General features: G+C 39.9%; 1 protein-coding gene across 3 annotated transcripts in view; it reads left to right on the top strand.

Moving 5' to 3' along the window:
* The window catches only part of TTC39B (tetratricopeptide repeat domain 39B), a 139,480-nt gene that overhangs the window by 62,221 nt on the left and 51,959 nt on the right, over positions 1 to 25,300 (top strand). For all 3 annotated transcript variants that reach the window (XM_068552868.1, XM_068552866.1, XM_068552867.1), the window contains 4 exons: positions 5,464 to 5,559; positions 19,588 to 19,698; positions 22,935 to 23,066; positions 24,036 to 24,112. In XM_068552868.1, the coding sequence (XP_068408969.1) occupies positions 5,480 to 5,559; positions 19,588 to 19,698; positions 22,935 to 23,066; positions 24,036 to 24,112 (400 nt within the window). In that variant the 5' untranslated portion in view covers positions 5,464 to 5,479. The remainder of the gene's footprint in view (positions 1 to 5,463; positions 5,560 to 19,587; positions 19,699 to 22,934; positions 23,067 to 24,035; positions 24,113 to 25,300) is intronic.

Below are 25,300 nucleotides of genomic sequence, written 5' to 3'. Positions count from 1 at the left end.
CATAGCTCCAGTGGGTGCCATTCCTACTGTAGGTTTCATAATGGTGCCTCCTGGAGCACATCCACTGGTCTTTCTTCATGCATTTCTCTCGTCCCCTAAAGAGAGATTTTAAGTTTGATGCAGAAGCCTCAAAGATATTAAGTGTCTTTTTATTAATTTTTGAAATTTTATTTCATTTTTTTCTTTTTTAAATGGGCTAGCTTGTATTTCATCCTGCAGGAACATAGCTCACTGTATCGGATTTACTGGGGGAAATTAAATTTGAATTGATTCTGCTAACTATGATTTGAATGAGAGAAAAAGTATAAAAAATGAATCTGTAAGCTTTTCATCTGAGAATAGTTCTACCTAGTGATTAAAAATTAGAGCGGTATGAAACTCAATAATAAAAGGCAAGTCACCCAATTAAAAAATGGCCAAAGAACCTGAACAGGCATTTTTCCAAAGAAGACATACAAATGGTTAATATGTAGCTAAGCAGATACTCAGTATCCATCATTAGACAAATGGAAATCAAAACCACAATAAGATAACCATCACACCCGCGAATATGGACAGTAACACGTGTTGTCCGAGATGTGGAGAAACTGAAACTTTCATACATTACTGGTGGGAATGTAAAATCACACAGTCACTTTGGAAAATGGTCTGGCAGCTCTTCAGAATGTCAAACGTAGAGTTACCATAGGATTCAGCAATTCCACTCCTAGTTATATGCCAAGAGAAATGAAGTATATGTCCACACAAGAACTTGTACATGAATATTAATAGCAGCATTATTCATAATAGCCAAAAAGTGGAAATAACCCATATACCCATCAACTAATGAAATGACAAATGAAGTGTGTTATATCTATGAAATGGATTATTATTTGGCAGCAAAAAGGAATGAAGTATTGATACATGCAACAGCTCAAATAACTCTTGAAAACATTATGCTAAGTGAAAAAAACCAATCATGAAAGACCACATATTATATAATTTCGTTAATATAAAACATCCAGAATAGGCAAATCTGTACATACAGGAAGTAAATTAGTGGTTTCTTAGGGCTAGAGGTGGAGGGACATGCGAAGCGATTGCTGGTGGATGGATATAGAGTATCTTTTGGGTGACAAAATGTAAAATTAGATTGTGGTGAAAGTGACATACTATCTATGAATATTAAAAACCATTGACTGTATAATTTAAATGAATGAATTGTATGGTCTGTGAATAATGTATCCATAAAGCTGTTTAAAAACTTACAGAAATTAAAGCAGTAAAATCAGGGCAAAATAAGGACACATTTTCTAGCATACCTATACCTGTAAATGAAATATGATGTACTGTTTTTCTTAACCTCTATAAGCCCAATAACAATATTTTTCTCTAGCTAAAAATACATTTTTTTCCTGACATTTGAGTTTAACGTCTAGGTTATACTCAGAAGTGGAACAGACAAGTCATTTTTTTCAGTTAAAATTTTACTAACTGTGCTTGCTTTGGTGGTACACGTTCTAAAACTAAAGCAATATAAGGAACATCTAGCATGGCGTCTTTGCAAGGGTGCACTTACCTCAGTGCAGTGTTTTATGTATATTTCCTTCCTTTATTGAAGGAAGTAAGAGAAGACCTGAATAAATGTGTATAGATGTGAAAAATATAATATTGTAAAGTTTACAATTCTCTGCAAAATCTCTGAAAATGTAATGAAGTCCCACTCAAAACCTCAGCAGGACTTTTCTTGGAACTTTACAATAATTGATTCTAAAATTTGTAAATAAGAATGAAGTTGCAATAGCAGTCCCAGACACCCCCCCCTCCCCCAAAGAGCATTTAATAAAGTGGAGGGCTTGCCCATTGTCATATAGGATCTAATAAAGCCAAGCTAATGAAAGTTGTGTCAGTGGTGCAGACAGAGGCAAATAAGTGAATGGATCAAAAGAGTGCCTGAAACTGCCCTGTACATGTATGGAAACCTGCCCTGGGTTAGAAATAACAGTGTCATTCATTACATCGGAGTGTGATAATTTTAGCGTGAACGCATGTCAAACATTTACTTATCAATGAGGAAACCATCAAGATGGTGAAACTGTTCCAAGAGCATTTGGGGAACTGAAGAAAGAATGTTCGAATAAGATTTGTTATATACAAAACTGGTTAATCTCCTATAAGGCAATAAAACCATAACCGTACCAAATTATTTGCATATGTACCAGACAAAAAAAATCTGCAAGTTAACATATTTTATAGAATATAGACCTTAATCAATAGAAAATAGCAAGTCAAACAAGGATATATCCCTTATAGAATGAAATATTCCTTGGGTGGGCCTGTTAGACAACGCTCCAAGATGGCATTGAGTGGGCATGCGATCTTTTTTTTAATCTTATTTCAAAGCTACTGAGTAGCTAGCTGAAGGATGAGTTATTCATTGCTCTTGGGATAATTGCCTATCCATAGGGGAAACAATTAAATATAGGTCACACTGTACACAAAAGTGGATTCTAGATATACTTGTGTGTTAAATTATTTTCTCCATGTATTTAAGCATTTCTCATAAAAAAGGGGAAAATAGTTCTTGATAAAATACTAGATAGTAGTTTACTATCTAGTAAGTGAGTGAATTAGGTCTATAAAAAAAAACTGAATAAAAAAATCAGTTTGGGGCTTCCCCGGTGGCGCAGTGGTTGAGAATCTGCCTGCCAATGCGGGGCACACGGGTTCGAGCCCTGGTCTGGGAAGATTCCACATGCCGCGGAGCAACTAGGCCCGTGAGCCACAGCTTACTGAGCCTGCGCATCTGGAGCCTGTGCTCCGCAACAAGAGAGGCTGCGACAGTGAGAGGCCCGCGCACCGTGATGAAGAGTGGACCCCACTCGCTGTAACTAGAGAAAGCCCTCGCACAGAAACCCAACTCGCACAGAAGACCCAACACAGCCAAAAATAAATAAATAAATATTAAAAAAAAAATTAAAAAAAAGATCAGTTTGTAGCATGATGTACTTATTGCGATATTAATATGAATTTTAAAATACTGTAGAATTTCTGGGACTTCATGTACATGTATATAAAAGCATAAAAAACTAAACTTTTGTACCCCAGAAAAATGAAAAAAATCTAGTATTGTTTTATTAATAATTATTAAGTTCTGCTAAATTTAAGTGTTTTCTGCCTGGTAAAGATGCTATAATTGTAGCTTTGAAACATGCAACATTTACCTGACACAACAGACTTGATTTTAGCAGAACTTAATTAATTTAGTGTTTCATATATATGGTATGTCAAATCATTGGGGTAAAGATACAGGCTTTTAAAAATTATCTTGGGAAAAATGACAAAAGATTAAGAAAAATGCACAGCACTATCTTGTACCATATACTCAAATTATAAATGGATCAACACATTAAATATTAAAAAAGCAGCATGGTAAAATTATGTTATATAATCTTTGTGGAGGGGAGGTTTTCCTAAGTGTGCCCTCAAAATCAGAAATATTAAAGGGAAATGATTAATTTTGATTATATAAAAATTTCAATATTGGGGAGAATTTTAAAATTAAAGATAAGGCAAATGAGAAATGGGGACATTTTTATATACATTTCAGAGAACATATTTTTCTAGCCCTTATAAATGAATCTGTAAGGGAACAGATAGGCAAGAATGGTCCAAAAGGCTAGACAGCCCTTTGAATCTATCTATTCCTCTTTCCCTGCTTGTAAACTGAGATGTCAGTTCAGTACCCTGTAGTCTGGTTTACCTAAGTGCTTAGGGCTTCCTCCATTCTCCTGGTAAGAAGTTCTTGTGATGGAAAATAACATGCCTTCAAGCTACATTTCCACTTAACCATGGCGTTTTCTTTTCTCCCATCACCCACACCCAACCACCCTTGTGAAAAGAACCTTGATTTTCCCCTAACCTGATGTATAATTTAGGAAACTTGACATGTTCAAGAAAAGATGAATGTTGAATATAAAATATTACCGGGTATTGGGAAGTCTGAAGGTAGAATATAATCAAACTCCACTTAATGTACAATAAGGGTATTGACATCTTAGAATTAAAAAAAAAGAAGCTTTTCTAAAGGGATGGTCAATAACCCTTTCCTCTCTTCTCTATGGCTTGTGGACAGTTAAGGTGAATCGTCAATGGGAGGTTGAGGATTCTGTTATATACAGGGCAGGGCTTATTCTTAAGCTCTATGGAAGTTTCCTTCTCTGCAGTAGGCTTGCCTCCGCGTGTGTCTGTGAGGTAGATCTAGGTCAAAATGTGGCCTAAGATTCTGCAAACCAGATTGGTCTCCAGCTCCTCTATGTTACCTCGGCATTCTGTGGTATAAATATATAATGGGAAACAAGGCAGTTTTTAAAACATAAGATATTTTACAAAATACTTGCCCTTTCACTCCAGAATTTATCCTTAGGAAATAATCAGGCAAGTGAGTAAAGGGGCTTATTGCAGTATTGTTTGTATTGATAATTGCCAAACATTGGGAGCAACTAGCATGCCTCAAAATGAGGGATAGGTAACGAAATATGTTACCTCTATTCAGTAGACTGCTATGTGGACACTATGATAGAGCAACTCTGTATTTGTTGAGAAGAAAAGATTCAGGATAAATTAAGCATATAATGAAGGAAGCCAGAATATGTTATCCCAAAATACGTATGCCTCTTTGACATAAAAATCATTTTGAGCTGAAGGCAATCGAGAAGCAGTAAACACTGAAAAAGTTCCCTCTTTCTGCCTAAAGGTAGGACATAAATTCTGTTTTTACTGGAGACAGACTCATACAGCTCAGAGAGTCTGCAGACAAATCTTGTTAAATTAACCCTTATTTATTCCAGGTTATTCCTTCACCATTTACCCCTAGGCCTTCACCATTTGTTTTGCCCATTCTTGACAAATGTATTGTTTCTTTGTCAGAAAGGTATAAAAGATTTCTGCTCTGCTCACTTCTTTGGGTCTTCATTCTCCTATGAAGGTTCTCACATACATGTAACCATTCAATTAAATTTGTGTGCTTTTCTCTTGTCGATCTGTCTTTGTCAGTTTAATTTCCAGACCCAGCCAGGGGCCCTAAGAGGGTTGACGAAAACTTTTTCCTCCCCTACAGTAATATACCATTTCAATTAAGAAAAATATAGACAGATAGATAGATAGATTTACTTGTGAAAAGATTTGGAAGGATATATACAAGCTACAATGTTACCTTTGGGTGGAGAGTTTTGGGGGGTGATTTCATTAATTTCTTTTTTGTGTATTGGAATATAAAGAAAAATAAGTTTATTTTATTGGGGCTGTATTTCAGGAATATTCACCATGTAACTGAGTGGATTCTGCTATTTGATTTTCAAAACTGATAAGAAATGGAAGTGAGATAATATAAATAATTGAAGGACTTGCGTTGTATACTTTAATCTATGTAGACTTTTCCTGTAAGACAAAGATGTAACAACCTCACTGCCTTTTTATTAACAGGCCTTCTCGTGTAGATATGGCAACAAGCAGCCAACACTTCTCATCATTTGATACAAAACAGGCATCCGGACAGCACCGAACATCTAATATGAAAAGGTCAGGAAGGGGGTGGTGGTGCGGGTATTCCTGGGGGACTGGGGAGAGCAGTCCAACCCTTGGGTAAATTGCAGTGTTGATGTTACCATAAGGCTTTGTGTTTTACTAATGGGTAGGGTGGGGAGAGGCCTGGGCAGGTGTAGTGCCCGTTTTACAAATTAGAGAAGGAGTCTCGGAGCTCCTAAGGGACTTAGTGAGTAGGTGACCCTGTTACATAAAAACAGAAACAAAACCAAATTCAACTCTTGGGGTACAACTCCCTCTTGAGCCTTTTTTTTATCTTATAAAATTTTAACCATTTATTTTATTATGAAATAATGTAACCGTATTGCCAAGCATCGGGGAAGATGGAGGAAAGAAGAATTATGAGCACTTTAACACGGACTGTTAGAAGTTTGGTATATTTCATTCCAGTCTTTTCTCTAGGCATGTGCTCCTTGATATAGATGTAGCCATACCTTTTTCATTGAACATTGTATTGTGATTGTTTTTCTAATTGTATTCTTCTTGTAACCTTGGCTTAAAAGTGCATTTAAGAAGCATTTGTCATAGAAAATTCAGGAAATGTACAAAAGCACAAAGGAGAGCTAAAACATGTATTACCATCACTATAACTGTTTTTTGGGTGTGTATTCTTTCTTTTTCTCTTCATATATAGAGATATTAATTCTTTTTCTAAATTGGGATCATATTAATTTTACTCTTTGATAACCCACTTTTCAAAGCATAATATATCGTGACATTTTTCCTTTCCACTGAATATGTTTTATAATATCATACTTGATTGCTAAGTACTGTTCCTTTCCGCCCATTTTAGAATTATTTTAGCCAGTTGTCACTTTTTGAATATGTAAGTTGTTCCTTTCTCGGTTATTAAGGCAACTCTGTTAAAGCTTTATTTTATACCATGAAAAAGTGCTTTCCATTTACCCTTACGGGTTTATTAAACTTTAAATTATACAGCACGTCTTCGGCGTTTTAGATTTTGCATTTGAAATTTCAGCTACTTTTGAGTATGTTCACAATACTCATAGGCTTGGCAGTTTGTCTTAGGACTCAACCCTCACAATATAAGGAAGGGGTGCAATATTTATAAGGATTGAGGAATGGAGATGAAGTTGAAAATAACTTCTCAGGATCTGAAGGCGTTTATTTTCCACATTACTTTTTAATTTCATATGTCTCTGCTCATGGAAATCTGAGCCATCTTCAGAAATATGTATTCCTCCCTCATAGTTGTCCTCTAACTGATCTGATAGTTTCCTAGGTAACCACTGTATCAACATTTATATAATGCTGAGTTTGAAAGCTGGGATAAAATAAATTTAAAAAATATTACTGAAAGCAGTGATAAATTAAGGGTATAGCATTCAGAGAGAGCTCTGGGCTGTATCGGTAGACTGGGAATTTTCAGCATATGTGTAGTTTTGAAGGCATGAACTGTACATGCTCTTTCCAAGAGAGAGCAAAACAAATGAGAAGAGAGTGAAGGAAGGAAGCCCCATGAACACAGACATTGAAGGAGCAGCTAATGGAATGATTTCATGCAGAGCTATGGAGGTTTGAAGGACCGATTAAATGAGATGGTAGCTGCAAGATGGGCAAGGGCTTGGGGAGGGGTGAGTTCTGGAATGAGGTCAACAGAGCCAGGTGTTGCAAAGAGGTCTACATGGGTAAAGGTTGGAAAGCATCCTTTGTATTTTGTAGTTAGGTCATCATAGACCTTTAGCTTAGAGGGTTTCAAGGAACGCTCTAAGCTAAAGGGGCAGGAGCCAGGCTGCAGTGGAAGATGAATGGGAGGAGGGGAAGTAGGGAAAGTGAGAGTCAACTCTCTTTTGAAGCTTTTACCTACGAAGAGAAGGAGTGGGAGAAGTTCAGGAGAGAAAACAAAATCGAAAGTTATCTTTTTGGCTGGTTTTACTTTAAGTAGAAATGAGTGAGATTTGTGCGTTTTCTGAGGTGGAAAGAGGGCAGAGAGGAAAAGGTTAAAGACATATAAAGGAAGAAACAGAAGGGAAACGTAAGAAGTATGGCATTAGCATTTGTAGGTTTCGTTTTAAAATTAAATTATTAAAATTAAGATTTTTCTTTAAAAAAATGAAACAATAAAAATTCCTACTCTGCCTTTCAATCAACAAGTCTTCTAATGCATTTGTAAAAACAAGCACTTGTAAATTTATTGTGAAGCAGCCCAGAAGGACTTCTTTAAAGTTGAGCAATGCTTCAAACTTGAGCAAGTATGTGGGTAGTTAGACCGCATAGAGCATAATAGCACCCTAGCTAATGTATACTCCCCATGTGACTGCTCCACTGACACCCGGTGTATTGCTCCTCCACACAAAGCTGTGAGGCAATCAAGGAGGGAGTTTAGTCACTATTTCATAAACGAGCAATCCTGGACGGCAGGTGACATGCCCAAGGTGCCTCAGCCAGGCAGTGGTTGATTTGCATCTTGATGCTCCACCTCCTCATTTCCTGGCCAGAGCATCTTTAGTGATGAACCCATGTGCTTCCCCGGTTGTAATCCCTCTCATCTGTTTAGTCTTACAAAGTGTTTTGACAACCATGGTTTCTTTTGATTATACTTCACCTTGAAAGAGCCAGGAAAGAATCTTTCCATGTAAGGATCCTGATGTCGAGAGGAGTGCATGGATAACTGAAATGCCTTGCAAAACTCTGAGATATTTTGAGTTCGAGTTATCGCCCGTGTCCTTACAGGGCACCAGTGACAAAGTTGCAGACATTTGCTAAGTTCTGTGTTCGTCACTTCATATCCGTTGGCACCCAGAAGCAGTTGTGTTAAAGTCACTTTTGGAAAAAGGAGGAAAGACTTTCCACCCTGGCCCCGAGCCTTCCCATCATTTCCTCCTCTTACCATATCTTTTTGATTTGAGAGACAGGTTGTTTGGCCTTCCGTGGGAAATGGAATGACGACAAGGTTGCCCACTTTTAAATCTCTAAGACAAAGTATATTTTGTCTTCTTGATCTACTTGAGAAACTTGTCGAAAGCAGGAAGAACAGAGGTATAGCATCTCAGGATTAAAGGAATGGAGAGCAAACCAGTTACAGACATTTTAATACTTCACTTATCAAGCCTAGATCATAGCTCAGCATGGGCACAGACCATTGGTAGCTTTAATTATTACCTGACGAAAGCTGGCATATGCGAAGCCCAGAGTTATGCAGGGAGTTCTTGTCACCCGGAAGCCTGAGTTTTAAAGACTGTTTAGTAGGATGAGATTTTCAAATGGCTAAATCATTAAGGTTATGGGCAAATTTTGACTAGAGGCTTGTGAGAGAAAGGAGGGACCCTCTCTTGGATTGTTTAGTCAAGAATGCAGCATAGAGGGAGTTGCTGTTTAAAGGGTATAGGGTTTCAGTTTTGCAGGATGAAAACGTTTCGGGGGTTAGTTGCACAACAATGTACATATACTTAACACTACTAAACTGTACACTTAAAAATGGTTAAGATGGTAAATTTTTAATTATGTGTGTGCTACCACAATGAAAGAAAAAAGGAATGCAGGATAGTTAACCCAGACATTTTTTTTTTTTATACTGCAGGTTCTTATTAGTCATCAATTTTATACACATCAGTGTATACATGTCAATCCCAATCGCCCAATTCAGCACACCACCATCCCCACCTCACCGCAGTTTTCCCCCCTTGGTGTCCATATGTCCGTTCTCTACATCTGTGTCTCAACTTCTGCCCTGCAAACCGGCTCATCTGTACTATTTTTCTAGGTTCCACATACATGCGTTAATATACGATATTTGTTTTTCTCTTTCTGACTTACTTCACTCTGTATGACAGTCTCTAGATCCATCCACTTCTCAACAAATGACTCAATTTCGTTCCTTTTCATGGCTGAGTAATATTCCATTGTATATATGTACCACAACTTCTTTATCCATTCGTCTGCTGATGGGCATTTAGGTTGCTTCCATGACCTGGCTATTGTAAATAGTGCTGCAATGAACATTCGGGTGCATGTGTCTTTTTGAATTACGGTTTTCTCTGGGTATATGCCCAGTACTCGGATTGCTGGGTCATATGGTAATTCTATTTTTAGTTTTTTAAGGAACCTCCATATTGTTCTCCATAGTGGCTGTATCAATTTACATTCCCACCAACAGTGCAAGAGGGTTCCCTTTTCTCCACACCCTCTCCAGCATTTGTTGTTTGTAGATTTTCTGTTGATGCCCATTCTAACAGGAGTGAGGTGATACCTCATTGTAGTTTTGATTTGCATTTCTCTAATAATTAGTGATGCTGAGCATCTTTTCATGTGCTTCTTGGCCACTTGTATGTCTTCTTTGGAGAAATGTCTATTTAGGTCTTCTGCCCATTTTTGGATTGGGGTGTTTGTTTCTTTAATATTGAGCTGAATGAGCTGTTTATATATTTTGGAGATTAATCCTTTGTCCGTTGATTCGTTTGCAAATATTTTCTCCCATTCTGAGGGTTGTCTTTTCGTCTTGTTTATGGTTTCCTTTGCTGTGCAAAAGCTTGAAGTTTCATTAGGTCCCATTTGTTTATTTTTGTTTTTATTTCCATTACTCTAGGAGGTGGATCAAAAAAGATCTTGCTGTGATTTATGTCAAAGAGTGTTCTTCCTATGTTTTCCTCTAAGAGTTTTATAGTGTCCAGTCTTATATTTAGGTCTCTAATCCATTTTGAGTTTATTTTTGTGTATGGTGTTAGGGAGTATTCTAATTTCATTCTTTTACATGTAGCTGTCCAGTTTTCCCAGCACCACTTATTGAAGAGACTGTCTTTTCTCCATTGTATATCTTTGCCTCCTTTGTTTGACCTCCTTTTTGTCTTAGGTACTAGGTACATTTCCCATGCTATTAAGACATGTGTATCATCTCCTCTTGGAAAAATCCTTCCTAGCTTAAGAAGGAAACCTCTGGACTGAGTTCAGGAAAGGTGAGACAGGGTTTTTGTGTGCATCTCACCTTCTTGCTGTACTTTCTTCTTGCTTCTTTCTGACTCATTAGGCATTACCCTAAGGAGCTTCTGCTTCGTTGTTTATGGTTGACCAGCACATTCACTAGTAAGAAAAACCAGGGGGAGTTAGCAATCTTTGCTAAAAAGAAGCCACTTCAAAATAAGTTTTATTAGAGATGATTGGGCAAGGCTAAATTATTACCATACCAATGGGCTATTAAAGAGCAGCTTATTATAATTGTATTTATTAATAAATCAGGATAGGAGGAAAAGGCAGTAAGCACAGGTAATTTAAAGGAATTTGATGTATCATGTTCTGGTTTGGTAGACTAAGTGCTTTTTAGGAACAATTGATTAAAAACTCCACTCTTGGGCTTCCCTGGTGGCGCAGTGGTTAAGAATCCGCCTGCCAATGCAGGGGACACGGGTTCGAGCCCTGGTCCGGGAAGATCCCACATGCCGCGGAGCAACTACTGAGCCTGTGCTCTAGATCCCACATGCCATGATCCCACATGCCGTGTGCCACAACTACTGAGCCTGTGCTCTAGAGCCCGTGAGCCACAACTACTGAAGCCCGCACACCTAGAGCCTGTGCTCCGCAACAAGAGGAGCCACCGCAATGAGAAGCCCGTGCACCGCAACGAAGAGTAGCCCCCGCTCGCCGCAACTAGAGGAAGCCTGTGCACAGCAACGAAGACCCAACTCAGCCAAAGATAAATAAATAAATAAATAAATTCATTAAAAAAAAAAACTAAAACAAAAAACTCCACCCTTGCTGTTAGTTAACAGATCTACTAAAATAGACATGATGTGAAGCACTGTGGCACATAGGGGTGGCTCCCGATCAGAACTCTGCTATCCTGTTTGGTTCTGAATGATGAGCATGTGATTCAGGAGGAAAGACCAGGCACTTTTATTCTTTTAAAAAATAATAATATTTCCCTGTTCCTTTAAATGCATTATTTAAGAGCATGTTGATCTTATATCTTCTTTGTTGCTCTTCTTAACAGCAATGTTAATACCTGTTGAGTAGGTATTGTCATATCCTCATATCCCTTTTATAGATGAGGGAACAGAGTTGGAGAGATTAAGTGACTTGCCTAAAAGTCTACACAGCCTACCATAGATTGTGAACTTATTGGGTCCCTTCTCTCCCTTGGGTAGTTAATGAGGAGTTGTGCTGGGGGTCTCTGTAGTCTGGTTGTCCAGCCGTGCGTGCTCCTGAACCTCTGGGCTCCACACAGCTGGATCAATAGGCCTGACGCGTGTTGGCCTGGAGTTCTTGAGTACAGATGCGATCTTGGATTTGCTTGGGAAAGAACCCTGAATACTCCCACACACGTTGGTAGAGGTCTCTGAAGAGTAAACCCTGACCCTGCTACCATTCTGTGCCTATAAATCTTGTGTTTAGTTCTTTCTTTGAAAGAACTGTCTCTTTTTGGCCTAAGTCTAGAGCCAGTTGAGATATTGGTAAAGGGGTCAGATCAATAGAGATCAGTCTCTCAGCTTTATTATTCTTAAAGACTATATTGGAGGATGTAGATTAGATGCCTGGAGAAATGGGCTTTTGACACACCTCTGAATGAACTTCAGGTACTATACTGCAAGCTTCCCTGGTGAGGATGGTGAGGGTGGTGCGGGTAGAGCCTGCCCTTCTTAGCTCACCGCACTGCGGAGAGTATAGATTATAATGTACCCACTTTCCCTATAGGAAGGGGGCCAGGTCACGTATGCCCAATCAGGTAACTCCTCTCCTAGAAGAGGAATGCAGAGGTGCGAGTCCAGGAGTGTTATCGAGCCAAGGCCCGCCTCAGGGAAATCTGAGGCGTGGGAGGAACTATTCTTCCCTCACAGCTGTTAACTTTCTAACTCATCTGTGAATTTCCTAGGTAGCTCCATCAACATTCATGATGCTTACCTATTACTATTGAGCCTTTATTACATAGAAGTGGATTTAAAATAAGTTTGTATTAGAGATGCATTTGGACAATTTAAAAGGGTTAACTATTCGATTGGGTGTGCACTTATTTTAAGTAATTGATTTATCAAGTAAAAGAGGCAAGGAACTTAGAAGTACAGCATTATTATATGTTGGTTTTTTAGACTTCTATTCATTTTAACACAAATCATAAAAATCCCCTCTCTGCCTTTAAGCAACAGTTCTCATGAAGCAGATAGGGTTAATAGTGGGTCATTAGATTCTGTGCAAAGTATGGAGAAACTTTGCCAGGTCATAAAGTATGAGTGTGTATGTGGTTCTTATCAGGCGAGGCTGGGCAGTTTGACACTCTTAGATAATTATACTAATGCCTCATTATATATAAGTGCTTATATTTTTATTTCCATGAGCATACCTGATTTTTATAACTACCTTATAAAGTAGTAACAGCAGGCTTGACTATCCCCATCTTACAGATAAGGAAACAGAAACTTAGGGAGGTAAGGTGGGCTGTTCAAGGTTTCAGAGCTGGGAATTGGTGGAGATAAGACTTTTTTCTTTATAACACTACTTTTATGTTTTAAAATCTTTGTAAGTCAAAATTTCATCATAAAAGTAACATGAACAGAGTTTAAATAATATAGAAAGAGGAGAAAAAAAGTCACCAGTTACCTCTCTACCCAACATAGCATCAGTATAAATTGTGAGTTCTCAGAGGACAGAGACAACATCTCCAGGTAAATAACTGAAAATGGCATTGCGAGTCTGAGCTCTGGTTATCTAGGACCACAGTTTTAGTGGAATTAGTACATAATAAGAAATTTTTGTTGGAAGGTCTTGAAGCAAAGGGGCTCCTGGGCTCTTGAATGGAGTAGAAACTTTTCTGGATGCACTTAGCAAAGAATCCAGAATTCCTGTCTGCCTGCTGCTGGCTTGATCCATAATGGCCCTCTTCTCCATGCCCTCCTGCCCCCATCCTCAAATCTTCATAAATAATAAAATTCTGACATGTTGTTATCTTACAGGGAATACAACCTTTATGTTCCAAAGGGCTAAGTTTTCACTTCTGTTTGCCCTTATAACCAGTAAGGTTTTAATAAGAAAAACTTTGTAACAAATAATGCTTCATATGTTCTGAACATAATTTATTCCTCCTTTATCTTCCATATTGACATTTTATTCTTTCCCCACTGTCATCATGGCTAACTTGGCTTGTGTTCCACAATTGCTTCAGTGCATAAACAGGTTATTATTTTAGATATTTTTCCTTTTTATTTACTTAATTTTATTTTATTTTTAAAATTTATTTATTTATTTTTGGCTGCGTTGGGTCTTCATTGCTGCACGCGGGCTTTCTCTAGTTGTGGCGAGCGGGGGCTGCTCTTCATTGCGGTGTACAGGCTCCTCATTGCGGTGGCTTCTCTTGTTGCAGAGCACGGGCTCTAGGCGCACGGGCTTCAGTAGCTGTGGCACGCGGGGTCAGTAGTTGTGGCTCGCGGGCTCTAGAGTCCAGGCTCAGTAGTTGTGGCACACGGGCTTAGTTGCTCCGCAGCATGTGGGATCTTCCCGGACCAGGGCTCGAACCCGTGTCCCCTGCATTGGCAGGCAGATTCTTAACCACTGCACCACCAGGGAAGCCCATCCTTTTTAAAGTAAAAGACTAAAAAACTCATTTTGCCTTTAGACGAACATATCTTCTAATTCAGAAGCAGGAAGAAAGATATATATTTACTGAAGATATATATTAATAGAGGCACTGGGTGGGGCTCCCACAGATGGAGACCATGAGTGTGTAGTCCCTCTGGGAAGGGCTGAGCACTCGCAGCTTCTGGAGAATTATATATTTGTGGTTGTTAATTTGCATAGACCTTGACAGTTCACCAAGTACCCTCGTAGCAACCATGGCCTTGGTTTCACACATTGTGAAATGGGAGGGCATCTCAGAGATGAGGCAGTGGCCTCAGGGAGGTGGAGTGACTTTCTGAAGGTCACAGGCTAGAGAATGGCAATGTTGACTTCTGATTGCCGGCCCAGGAATTTTCATTCTGTCACATCAGGCTTGAGGAGGAGGAGGCTGCGATGATCAGCCTCTTGGAGATCCTTGGCTGTTTTTAAATAGTCGTACTCATCACGCTAGGCTGGTGGGACAGGTGTTACGAGGCTGGGCAGAAGGGTTTATGTGGTAAGTGTGGCAGCCATTTTAGGTCCTTGATCTAAGGGGGCAGTGACTGAACATCTGTTTTAGGCAGAATAGTCTGAGGGTGGTATGCAGAAAAATTAGTACTATCTGGGAGCTTGCTGAGCCCACCCCAGGCCTACTGAGTCAGAAACTCTGGTGGTGAGGCCTAGTGGTATTTTTTTAACAAGCCCTCTGGTGAGTTGAATGCACGCTGAAGTTTGAGAGCCACCTAAGCACAGCTGGTAATGCGAAGGCCTTCTTGGAGACTGTTTCAGAATTCAGGCTTGAAGTGGTGATAGTCTCAGTTAATGTGGCGGCAGCGGGAATGGAGAGAACAGCTGACCCCAAGACATGTGTGAGAAGCCCTAGCTGAGATTCCACTTGCTCTCTTGGTCATTCTTTGTGGAACACATGGTAGCACCGGTATTCTGGAGGGGAGGGGGTCTTAATTTCATGTGAACAGGTTAGTAAGACGCTTAGAAGGGTTGAGTTCACTGTGTTTGGAGGTGCTGAGTGCCCACTTCTGTTTCTCCCTCTGAGCTGGGCTTGCAAGTGCATCCACCCAGGTGCCAGTGTGGCCAGCTGAGATGCAGAGGTGGCTGTTTCTGTGGCAAGGGGACCGGTATTTGTTCTCAGCCCATTTCTGGGTAACAAAAGATGAGCTTTACTCTGAGAGAACTGGTGGGAGTGGAAATTAAGAGCACAGGTGAGAGGTAACACTGGAAAACCTAATGGCTGAAGGGAAGGGGTGATGAGGAAGCGAGTGGGGATTGCTGAGCTAAAAACTTCCTTTTGTTCTTAGAATATTTTGTTCTTAGAATAAAGTCCATCTTCTCGGGTGGGAGGGAGAGAGACGCAAGAGGGAGGAGATATGGGGATATATGTGTATGTATAGCTGATTCACTTTGTTATAAAGCAGAAACTAACACACCATTGTAAAGCAATTATACTCCAATAAAGATGTTAAAAAAATAAATTAATTAAAAAAAAATAGAATTGCTATTTAAAACAAAAACAACAAAACAAAACAAAACAAAGTCCATCTTCTCTGCCACCGTGGTTTCCCTTTCCTGCCTGCTTTCTGTCCTCATTTCCTCCCACTCTCTGCCTTGCTCACCACATTCCCAGCTTAGAACCTCCCTTCTCCCCTCAACCTAGATATTCTCGTGGCGGCCTCCATTCTGCAGCACTTGGATGTCACCCTTTTCAAGAACTTTCTATGAGCATCCTCATTAATGTTGGGCTTCACCCCACCCCCTTCCCCAACCAGTTTCTTCCCCAGACCACTTATCCCAGTCTGAGATGATCTTAGTTACTGGTCTCCTTGTTTTAAGTCTGCCGTCCCTCCCCAGCTCTTCCACAGCCGGGAACCCTATGGGTCTGCTCAGTGTGTATTCCCAACACCTAGAAGAGTGCCTGGTGTGTAGTTAGAGCTCCATAAATATTAGCTGAATGAATTCTCGGTAGAGATTTGATTGGGGGGGCAGGTATGGGGAGGAAGTAGGGGGAGAAATGTGTCTGTAGACACCAGGCAGCAAATGACACCTAACTTGGCAGGCAGTGGAGGTGAAACAGGATAAATCCAAGAGATGTTCAGGAACTAACACTGACAAAATTTGGAGCTGGACTGATATGGAAGGTATTAAGCAATTTACTTGTGAAAAATCTTCATGAGAGAGGTTTGTGAACTCCTAGCATTCGTATTTGACCTCTTCATTCACTAGAAACTTAAGGGCAAAGCAATTCTGTGTTAGTATTAGGGTTCTTCAGAGAAAGAAGACCAATAGGAGATATATCGAGAGAGAGAGAGAGAGAGAGAGAGAGAGAGAGAGAGAGAGATTGATTTGTCATGGGAATTGGCTCACGTGATTATCAAAGCCGAGAAGTCCCATGGTCTGCTGTCTGCAAGCTGCAGAACCAGGAAAGCCAGTGGTGCAGTTCAGTTGAAGCCCGACAGCCCGGTAACCAGAAGCACAAGAGAGGAGAAGGTAGATGTCCCAGCTCAAATAGAGAAGAGATCACACATTCCCCCTTCCTCTGCCTTTTTGTTCTATCCTGGCCCCCAACGGATTGGCTGATGCCCACCTACATTGGGGAAGGCCATCTTCTTTACTCATGTCACCAATTCAAAGGCTAATCTCTTCCAGAAACACCCTCACAGACACAAAAATAATGTTGTACCAGCTATCTAGACATTGCTTAGCCCTTTCAAGTTGCCTTATAAAATTAACCATCACAAAATGAGCTCTCCAGCTAACCCCTTTTCCAAGAGCTTGTCTCCTTTCTGCACCACCCTGGAGGAGAGATGCTTTCAGGTCCCAGGTATAAGGAATTCTGTTTCTACCCAGAGCAGCACTCTATCCCCCCAACCCATCCGGCCACTCAACAATACTTACGGCGTTGTAGTATGTTCTAGATACAACCAAAGGCCCTGGGGGCATAACAGTGACTAAAACAACCTCCTTGCATTTATATCCTAGAGAAGGAAGATAGCCAAAGACAAACAGGTCCACAAATATAGGCACAAGATATTTTGGATGGTAATAAGTGGTATAGAGCAAACAAAACAATGAGAGGGGTTGGGCTGAGGTCAGCGATGCAGGTCTTGAGTTGATGCTTTTTGAGCTGATTTTTGAATAACAAGAAGGAACCAGCCATGAGAAGACCTGGGGGCAGAGGGTGGGTGGTTCCCTGCAGCACCTTCAGAACCCACTTCTGGAAGATGAGTAACTGAAGTGGGATTTTTATTTTCCTGCTTAAAAAATGAATATGGAGAGGATGGTGGCACAGAAATTCAACTTTCAGCACTTTGAAATGAATCATTGTACTGCTTATTTCCTTACTGACATATTTTCTTGTTAAAAGTTGTTACACAAGACATTTTAGAGATGGCTCTCATTTTAAAGGGCAGAATTTCTATCAATCATAAATAATTAAAATGAGTTTCAAAAAAGGGTAAAATCATGACTCATACAGAGTAAAAATGAACAGATGTTAAAAATTTTACGTAACTCATTAATCAGGGAGAGAACTAGGCAGATGTTAAAACAGATTTGAAGGAGATATCAAAACAGCACAAATTTATATGGAGTAAAGGAATGTTGAAATGAATGTGCAAATTCAGGCAAAACTAGCTTCTTCCACAGTGGAGGAGGGCAGTCGATTGAAGGCCAGGACAGAATTTACATGTGTTAAATAACAAGTTCAACTGACTAAATTTGAAGATCTAATTGTCTTTATTAAACTCTTTGTGAATTGGGCAGCATCCCATCTAGCAATAGAAAAGAGCTCCTTCAGGCTGCAGGAAAGGAAAGGTTTTTCAAGGCAGAGAAGAAGCAGGGGAAAGAGGAAATTAATAGCAAAGAATGCATTGTTTTAGGCTAGGTTGCCCTCCTAAGGGGAGTGGAAGGGGTGTATCAGTGGATTTCCAAGTGCTGTTCAGGAAATTCCAGGTTGGCTGGTTATAGGTCACATTCTTGGAGAAGGTTGGAACTGTAATTAGGTTAGCTTTAAATCCTGGTGGGGCTTAGCATCAATGACTCCATTTTGCGCCTGTTGTCTCTTTTCTTTTAACATCTTTGTTGGAGTATAATTGCTTTACAATGGTGTGTTACTTTCTGCTGTATAACAAAGTGAATCAGCTATATGTATACATATATCCCCATATCCCCTCCCTCTTGCGTCTCTCTCCCACCCTCCCTATCCCACCCTTCTAGGTGGACACAGAGCCCTGAGCTGATCTCCCTGTGCTATGCGGTTGCTTCCCACTAGCTATCTATTTTACATTTGGTAGTGTATATATGTCCATGCCACTCTCTCACTTTCTCCCAGCTTACCCTTACCCCTCCCCGTATCCTCAAGTCCATTCTCTAGTAGGTCTGTGTCTTTATTCCTGTCTTGCCATTAGGTTCTTCATGACCTTTTTTTTTTTTTTTTTAGATTCCATATATATGTGTTAGCATATGGTATTTGTTTTTCTCTTTCTGACTTACTTCACTCTGTGTGACAGACTCTACGTCCATCCAACTCACTACAAATAACTCAATTTTGTTTCTTTTTATGGCTGGGTAATATTCCATTGTATATATGTGCCACATCTTCTTTATCCATTCATCTGTTGATGGACACTTAGGTTGCTTCCGTGTCCTGGCTATTGTAAACAGAGCTGCAACGAACATTGTGGTACATGACTCTGAATTATGGTTTTCTCAGGGTATATGCCCAGTAGTGGGATCGCTGGTAGTATGGTAGTTCTATTTTTAGCTTTTTAAGGAACCTCTATACTGTTCTCCATAGTGGCTGTATCAGTTTACATTCCCACCAACAGTGCAAGAGGGTTCCCTTTTCTCCACACCCTCTCCAGCATTTATTGTTTGTAGATTTTTTTGATGATTGGGCCTGTTGTCTCTTTTTTAACACGTGTCTATAGACAACAGTTATTTTGTATTGATATCAGTTACGTATAATTTACAGAGCTGTAAGATAGTTTCTGTGGAATCAAAAACAAATAACCTGGCAGGATCTTCTTTAGATTTTAGACAATGCAGTTTTCCACTGACATACATTCTTACCCCTACATAATCAAACTAAAATAAAATAACCTCTGCTCCCACTCATGAATAGACGTAGTTCCTACACTTGTGGTCTTTGGAGTGATGGGAGGACTATCATTTACTAAGTGCCTGCTATGAGCATTATTTGTCAATTTGTTCCATCTTCAAAGCAGCCCCATGAAGTAGTTGGTGGTGTTCCCATTTTACAGATGAGAAAGTCAAGTTCCCAGAGGTTAGAGACACAGCTAGTAAGTGACAGAGTTAGAATTCCAGCCTGTCCTTCTGTCTCCAAAGTGTACACACGTGCACACACACACACACACACACACACACTCCCTGTGACAACTTGCTATAAGTAAAAGCTGTAGAAATTCTTTGTATTTTTTTCTTGATCTTTAGGTCACTGTCAACCAAGGTGGATCTCAGGAGTGGCCTGGAAGAATGTACAATGGCACTGAACTTATTTCTAAGTAACAAATTTACAGATGCCTTAGAATTGCTTCGACCATGGTAATTAACTTTATTTCTTTTAGATAAAATATATTTTTTTGGATGCTTTTGATGATTCTGTCTCTGATGTCATTCTTGTCAGTTAATTTTTCTGCACTTCCTCCTGAATATTTATAAACTAATTTGGTTGAGACCCCTAAATGTTGATTAGTTTTAATATCCAGTTAAGAAATCTGTCTTTTCAACTTTAATTAGTAGAGTATTTCTGATTCTTTCTCCTATCTTAATTTCTATACTTGTTCAAATAGTGTCATCTTATTAGTTTCATAGAGCTTCATTTGGCTTTCTTCAGTGAAATATTTTTATGGATATTCCTCTGAAACTTAAATATCATTGAGAAAAGTTTCTTTTGAAATGGGCATGTGTGGACGTCCCTGGTGGTGCAGTGGTTAAGAATCCACCTGCCAATGCAGGGGACACGGGTTTGATCCCTTGTCTGGGAAGATCCCACATGCCGCGGAGCAAATAAACCTGTGAGCCACAACTACTGAGCCTGTGCTCTAGGGCCCGGGAGCCACAACTACTGAGTCTGTGTGCCTAGAGCCTGTACTCTGCAACGAGAGGAGCCACTACAATGAGAGGCATGCACACCGCAACAAAGAGTAGCCCCTGCTTACCACAACTAGAGATAAGCCCGTGCACAGCAACGAAGACCCAATGCAGCCAAGAATAAATAAATAAAATAAATAAATTAAAAAAAAAAAAGAAATGGGTGGGGGAAGAACTAAAATATGGCAATCTCAGATGCTAAAAAGAAATTTAAGATAATAAAAAGCTTACTGGGACTCCCTATTTATGTGATAAATCACTTAGGCAGTTTCATTTCAATTAATAGTACCTGTTAATTCTGATGATGTGGCAGCAAAACCTCTGCTTAGCCTTCTTACTAGGCCTCACTTTGATGCCAGTGTCCACCTGTACAGTGTGACTAGAGCTCGGCAGGAATAATCTTACCTTGTGCCTCCAAACACAGTGTCTTACTTGGATGAAGCTTGGACCTCAGATAATAATTTCAAGACAGTTACGTGGGCACAGAGTGTGACTCTCATTCCTTTGAGGAGTCCGTAGGGTGAGCAGGGTGATGTGACTCTGGTCATTGACTTTGAATCTTAGAAATTAATGTGCCTACTGAGGCTTTGGTAATTCTAAGACTTAGAAGAGCTGCGACCCATTAGCATTTCAGAGGTTAAGAACAGATGATAAAATAGATGGTGAAGTCCCTGGCCTACGGAAATTGCCCAGGGCTGTCTCCACCCAATGCTTGTCTCGCATCCTCTACCTCAGGGGTTCCCAACTCCCGGGCCACAGATGGGTACTGGTCCGTGGCGTGTTAGGAACTGGGCCACACAGCAGGAGGTGAGTGGCGGGGGAGTGAGTGAAGCTTCATCTGTATTTACAGCTGCTCCCCATTGCTCGCATTACTGCCTGAGCTCCGCTTCCTGTCAGGTCAGTGTGGGCATTAGATTCTCATAGGAGCGCGACCCCTACTGTGAACTGCGCATGCAGGGGATCTAGGTTGCACGCTCCTTGTGAGAATCTAATGCCTGATGATCTGAGGTGGAGCTGAGGCGGTGATGCTAGCGCTGGGGAGTGGCTGCAAATACAGATTGTCATTAGCAGAGAGGTTTGCACAGAGACCATAATAAATCAATGCGCTTGAATCATCCAGAAACGCCCCCACCCCAACCCCTCTTGTTCGTGGAAAAATTGTCTTCCACGAAACTGGTCCCTGGTGCCAAAAAGGTTGGGGACTGCTGCTCTGCCTTGCCTGTACCTGCCTTTTTCCTTCTGTCCTTCTTAGTCCTTCAGACCTCTCTCTCTGTCTGTCTCTTCATCTTCTGTCTCTATATCCCTCTGTCTTCCTCTCTCCCTCCCTCTCTTTCTCTCTCTGCCTCTTGTTCTCTCCTTGTCTCTCCTGTCTCAATCTGCCTGCCTGTCTCCTTTGTTTTTTATTCAAAAAGTCTCCGTTTTTTCTCCTCCACTGACACCCAGCTGGTCATAATATGGAATGAAAATAAATGACAGTCTTACACTTAGTCAAGTTTTATACTCTCTGATCTTTATGCATGTTTCACTGTTAAACATAACGTTTTTCCCACTTGAATACTTTTTTTTCCCCTTGGAGAAGCTTTTGGTTTAAAATGTGGGGTTTATACAACATTGTAAATCAACTACACTTCAATAAAAAAAAATTTTTTTTTAAATGTGAGGTTTGAAACCACAATTGCTGATTCACTCTGGGCTCCTCTTATTCCTTTTTTTTTTTTTTCTTTATTTCTTTTTTCTTTTTTTGAATAGCCAGTGCCCTCACTGTTTGGGACTAACTGCAAATTACCAAAGGATGTTTAGACTCTTTCTGGGGGGGAAAGTATACTGTGGCTTATATTTGTTTTGCAGAGCAGCAAAAAAAAAAAAAAAAAAAAGTATTGTACAAAAAGTATTTGAATTAAAAACAAATCCATGCATTAATATTGTAGATCTTATAAATAACTAATTAACATAGCTTGAGAAGTTTTCAGGAAAGAGATGGTGAGGTTTTCATAGCCTGAGAGTCTGGGATGTGCCATCCATTCGGACTGAATGTCCTTAAGAATCGAACGGATAACTTGATAATTTGAATTATCCAGAACTTTAATCAGAATTCCCAGATAATGGGATTAGATTTGGTAAGAGATCTACCATGAATTTTTGTCTGGGCCCTTTGTGGCTGACCTAACTTATTGCAAAAATCTTGCTTCCTCGTGGCCTCTGGCTGGGAGAAAGGAGGGAATGATTTTAAACAAGACTTAGCTTTCAAAAAACATATCAGAATTTCTCTGTCACAAACTATATTTCCAGTGGCCTTTATTTTAGCACTTATTTCAGAGCAAAAGACGGTACACTGCTTCTTGTACAACTGGGAAAAATTGGGTTTGCTTTGAAACATTTTCTAGGAAATGAGTCAGCAGGCTGCCCCCTTGTGCTCAAACAGGGAACAGTATATGCCGCACTCTGCTTCAACCTGGAAAGTTTCGTGCTGCCTGCGTGGGCTTGAATTGGAAAGTCCTCAGAGTTTGAGTTCTTTAGGGCATGTCTTTAATAGGCCATATTATTTCAGTGATCATGGTAAAGGAGTAAAAGTCGTTACTGTGAAAGTCTCGTCGTGGATTTACTAGAATTTCTTGTGATTAGTTTCAGATGAGACCTGAATGCTTTTCAGTTGAATTGAAATGTAGTAATTTCCGTGTTCTCCCCAGGGCTAAGGAGAGCATGTACCATGCCTTGGGCTACAGTACCATTGTGGTGCTTCAGGCCGTCATGACCTTCGAGCAACAGGACATCCAAAATGGCATTTCTGCCATGAAGGACGCCTTACAAACCTGCCAAAAGTATGAGCTGAGTAATTAAATACTTGAGACACGCCTGCAAACCTTTCTGTGTGACAAAATGGATGCACTTAGCCTGACTGAGAGCTCTGTTGGAAGTTGGCCACGGTTATAGAAAAGGACTTGAGCATCACAGGTTCCTGGCCTCATGTAGTTTTATGTACGGGAGATAAAAATATTTCCACTAAAGAATTATAGTATGATGCTGGGATGGCGGAACACGTGGCATCTATATCTTCTACTTTTCTCGTTGGTACTTGAACTACCGAGAAGGGCTGAGGATTTCAGTGGGATTAGCAGCAAGCATCTCTCGGGGTCCCCCTGGTGGAGCGTTTAGGTACCACATGCCAAGCCAGGCCAAGCAAGGAGCATTCTTCTTTTATGTGGGAAATGCTGCAAATTCAGAAGGGAGTCTTTTGTCTAAATGGACATATTTAAACACTTTTGCTTGGTGTAAATGACATGGAATTTCAGTTTTATTTTAATCTTTGTGTGTATAGGAAGCTCCTAGCAAAAGCTGTTAACTGGCATTGGTGAATTTTAACATTGCTGAAATTATGTCCTCTTGTAATTATGTTTCCAGCCCCTCAAGGGAAGAGAGTTTCCAAACACTGCACTTTAACTCCATTCTTAACCTGTGGCGAGGTGACCCTTAACAACAGAAATACTGATTTTAGCCATAGAGATCAGGGAAGGTGCATGACAGGGTTAGTATTGACTGTTATGTGTATGTTTGTCCATGCACTTGTTCAGTAAGCTTGGATTAAATGCCCACAGGATGCCAGTGTTGGGAGCTGGGTGTGCAGGGTTCAAAAGGGTGATCTCTGCCCCAGAGATTTTAGCGTTTCGAGTTCTGTTTTGGTGACTCTTTGGCGTGATTGTGACTGAAATGAATGTCAAATGAAAATGAGCTTGATTATTGTTATTTTTTTCTTTCTACTTCCCATCTCCCCTTCTACTTATTCTCTGCAGATACAGGAAAAAATGCACAGTCGTAGAATCTTTCTCAAGTCTTCTTTCTAGAGGATCATTGGAACAGCTGACTGAAGGTAAGAGGCATTTAAAAGATTAGGATTTTTTCCTTTCTTTGAAAAACTAAAATGTGGTCATGCTCATAAAATTCAGCACTTAAGTGTATAATATAAAGTAAATGGAATGTCTTTTTCTCTTCCCCATCATACTCACCCTCTAGAAGTAACCACTGTTAATAGTTGGTTTTCAAGCCTTGCAGACTTTTCTGTGTACATGTACAAATATGTACAGAAGGTACACATAGGATTTTTGTAGTTTTTCATGTATTTTTCATTTTTTGCTAATGTAGAATCATGTGATACATGTTATGCTACAATGTAATTTTTGGCAATTGACTTTTTCCATGTCAAGACATATAAATTGTACTTCATTCTATTTAACAGCTATGTAGTATTCCTTAGGACAGGTGCCATCAGTTACTTACTTTGTCTCTATTGAAGGGCAGTTACATTGTTTCTTTCGCTATTACAAATAATGTCTTCATGCATTTTTGTAAGTATTTCATAGGATAGATTGCTAGAAGTGGAATTACTGGGACTACTTGAAAATAGAAAACATTTATAGATATTGACAATATTTTCTCCAAAAAATTAGGTCAGTTTATATTCTTACCACCCATGTACAAAAGTTTCTATTTTTCCACAAGCTATTAATTTTTTCTTCAAGGTCAAAGTAATTTTGATACCTTTAAAATAATTATGATGTTTCACAGTATGGAAGATGTTTGGTTTGTGGACATTTAGGAATATTCAAGAATCCAGGAATGTCTGCAGCATTTGATCAGATGGCTGGGAGGAAATGACTCCTTTTGCTGTCAGTTGCTTGATATTCCGCAGAGATTAGGGCAGAAGTTCTATGATCAGCCCTGTTTTTTTAGTGTTATTCTCTAGTCAGGATGGTTTATAAGAAAGGAGCATCCCAGTACGCCTGTAGAAGAGAAAATAACATCTTTCAAATGAGGCCATTGTAGAGTAAAGCTTCTGCCGTCCAAGGAGCATTTGCGCCTGTGTTGTCATTGTCAGATTTGTTCTCTGGAAGAGGTAACACAAAATCGTTAAAGTAGCTGTAGCCGATTAAGGCAGGAGCAATTCTGGATACTGCTGTCTGTCATTCCTAGTGGTCAAGTGTGTGCCAGACACATTTTTGAGTGTGTTTCATTGTGAAGTTTTGTTTGCTTTGTTAGAAGAGTATTATCAACTTGTTAT

The sequence above is a fragment of the Eschrichtius robustus genome, chromosome 10 (assembly GCF_028021215.1).
Source record: "Eschrichtius robustus isolate mEscRob2 chromosome 10, mEscRob2.pri, whole genome shotgun sequence".
Taxonomy (NCBI): domain Eukaryota; kingdom Metazoa; phylum Chordata; class Mammalia; order Artiodactyla; family Eschrichtiidae; genus Eschrichtius; species Eschrichtius robustus.
The sequence above is the reverse complement of the archived record's forward strand: the minus strand, read 5'-3'. Positions and strand labels throughout refer to the sequence as shown.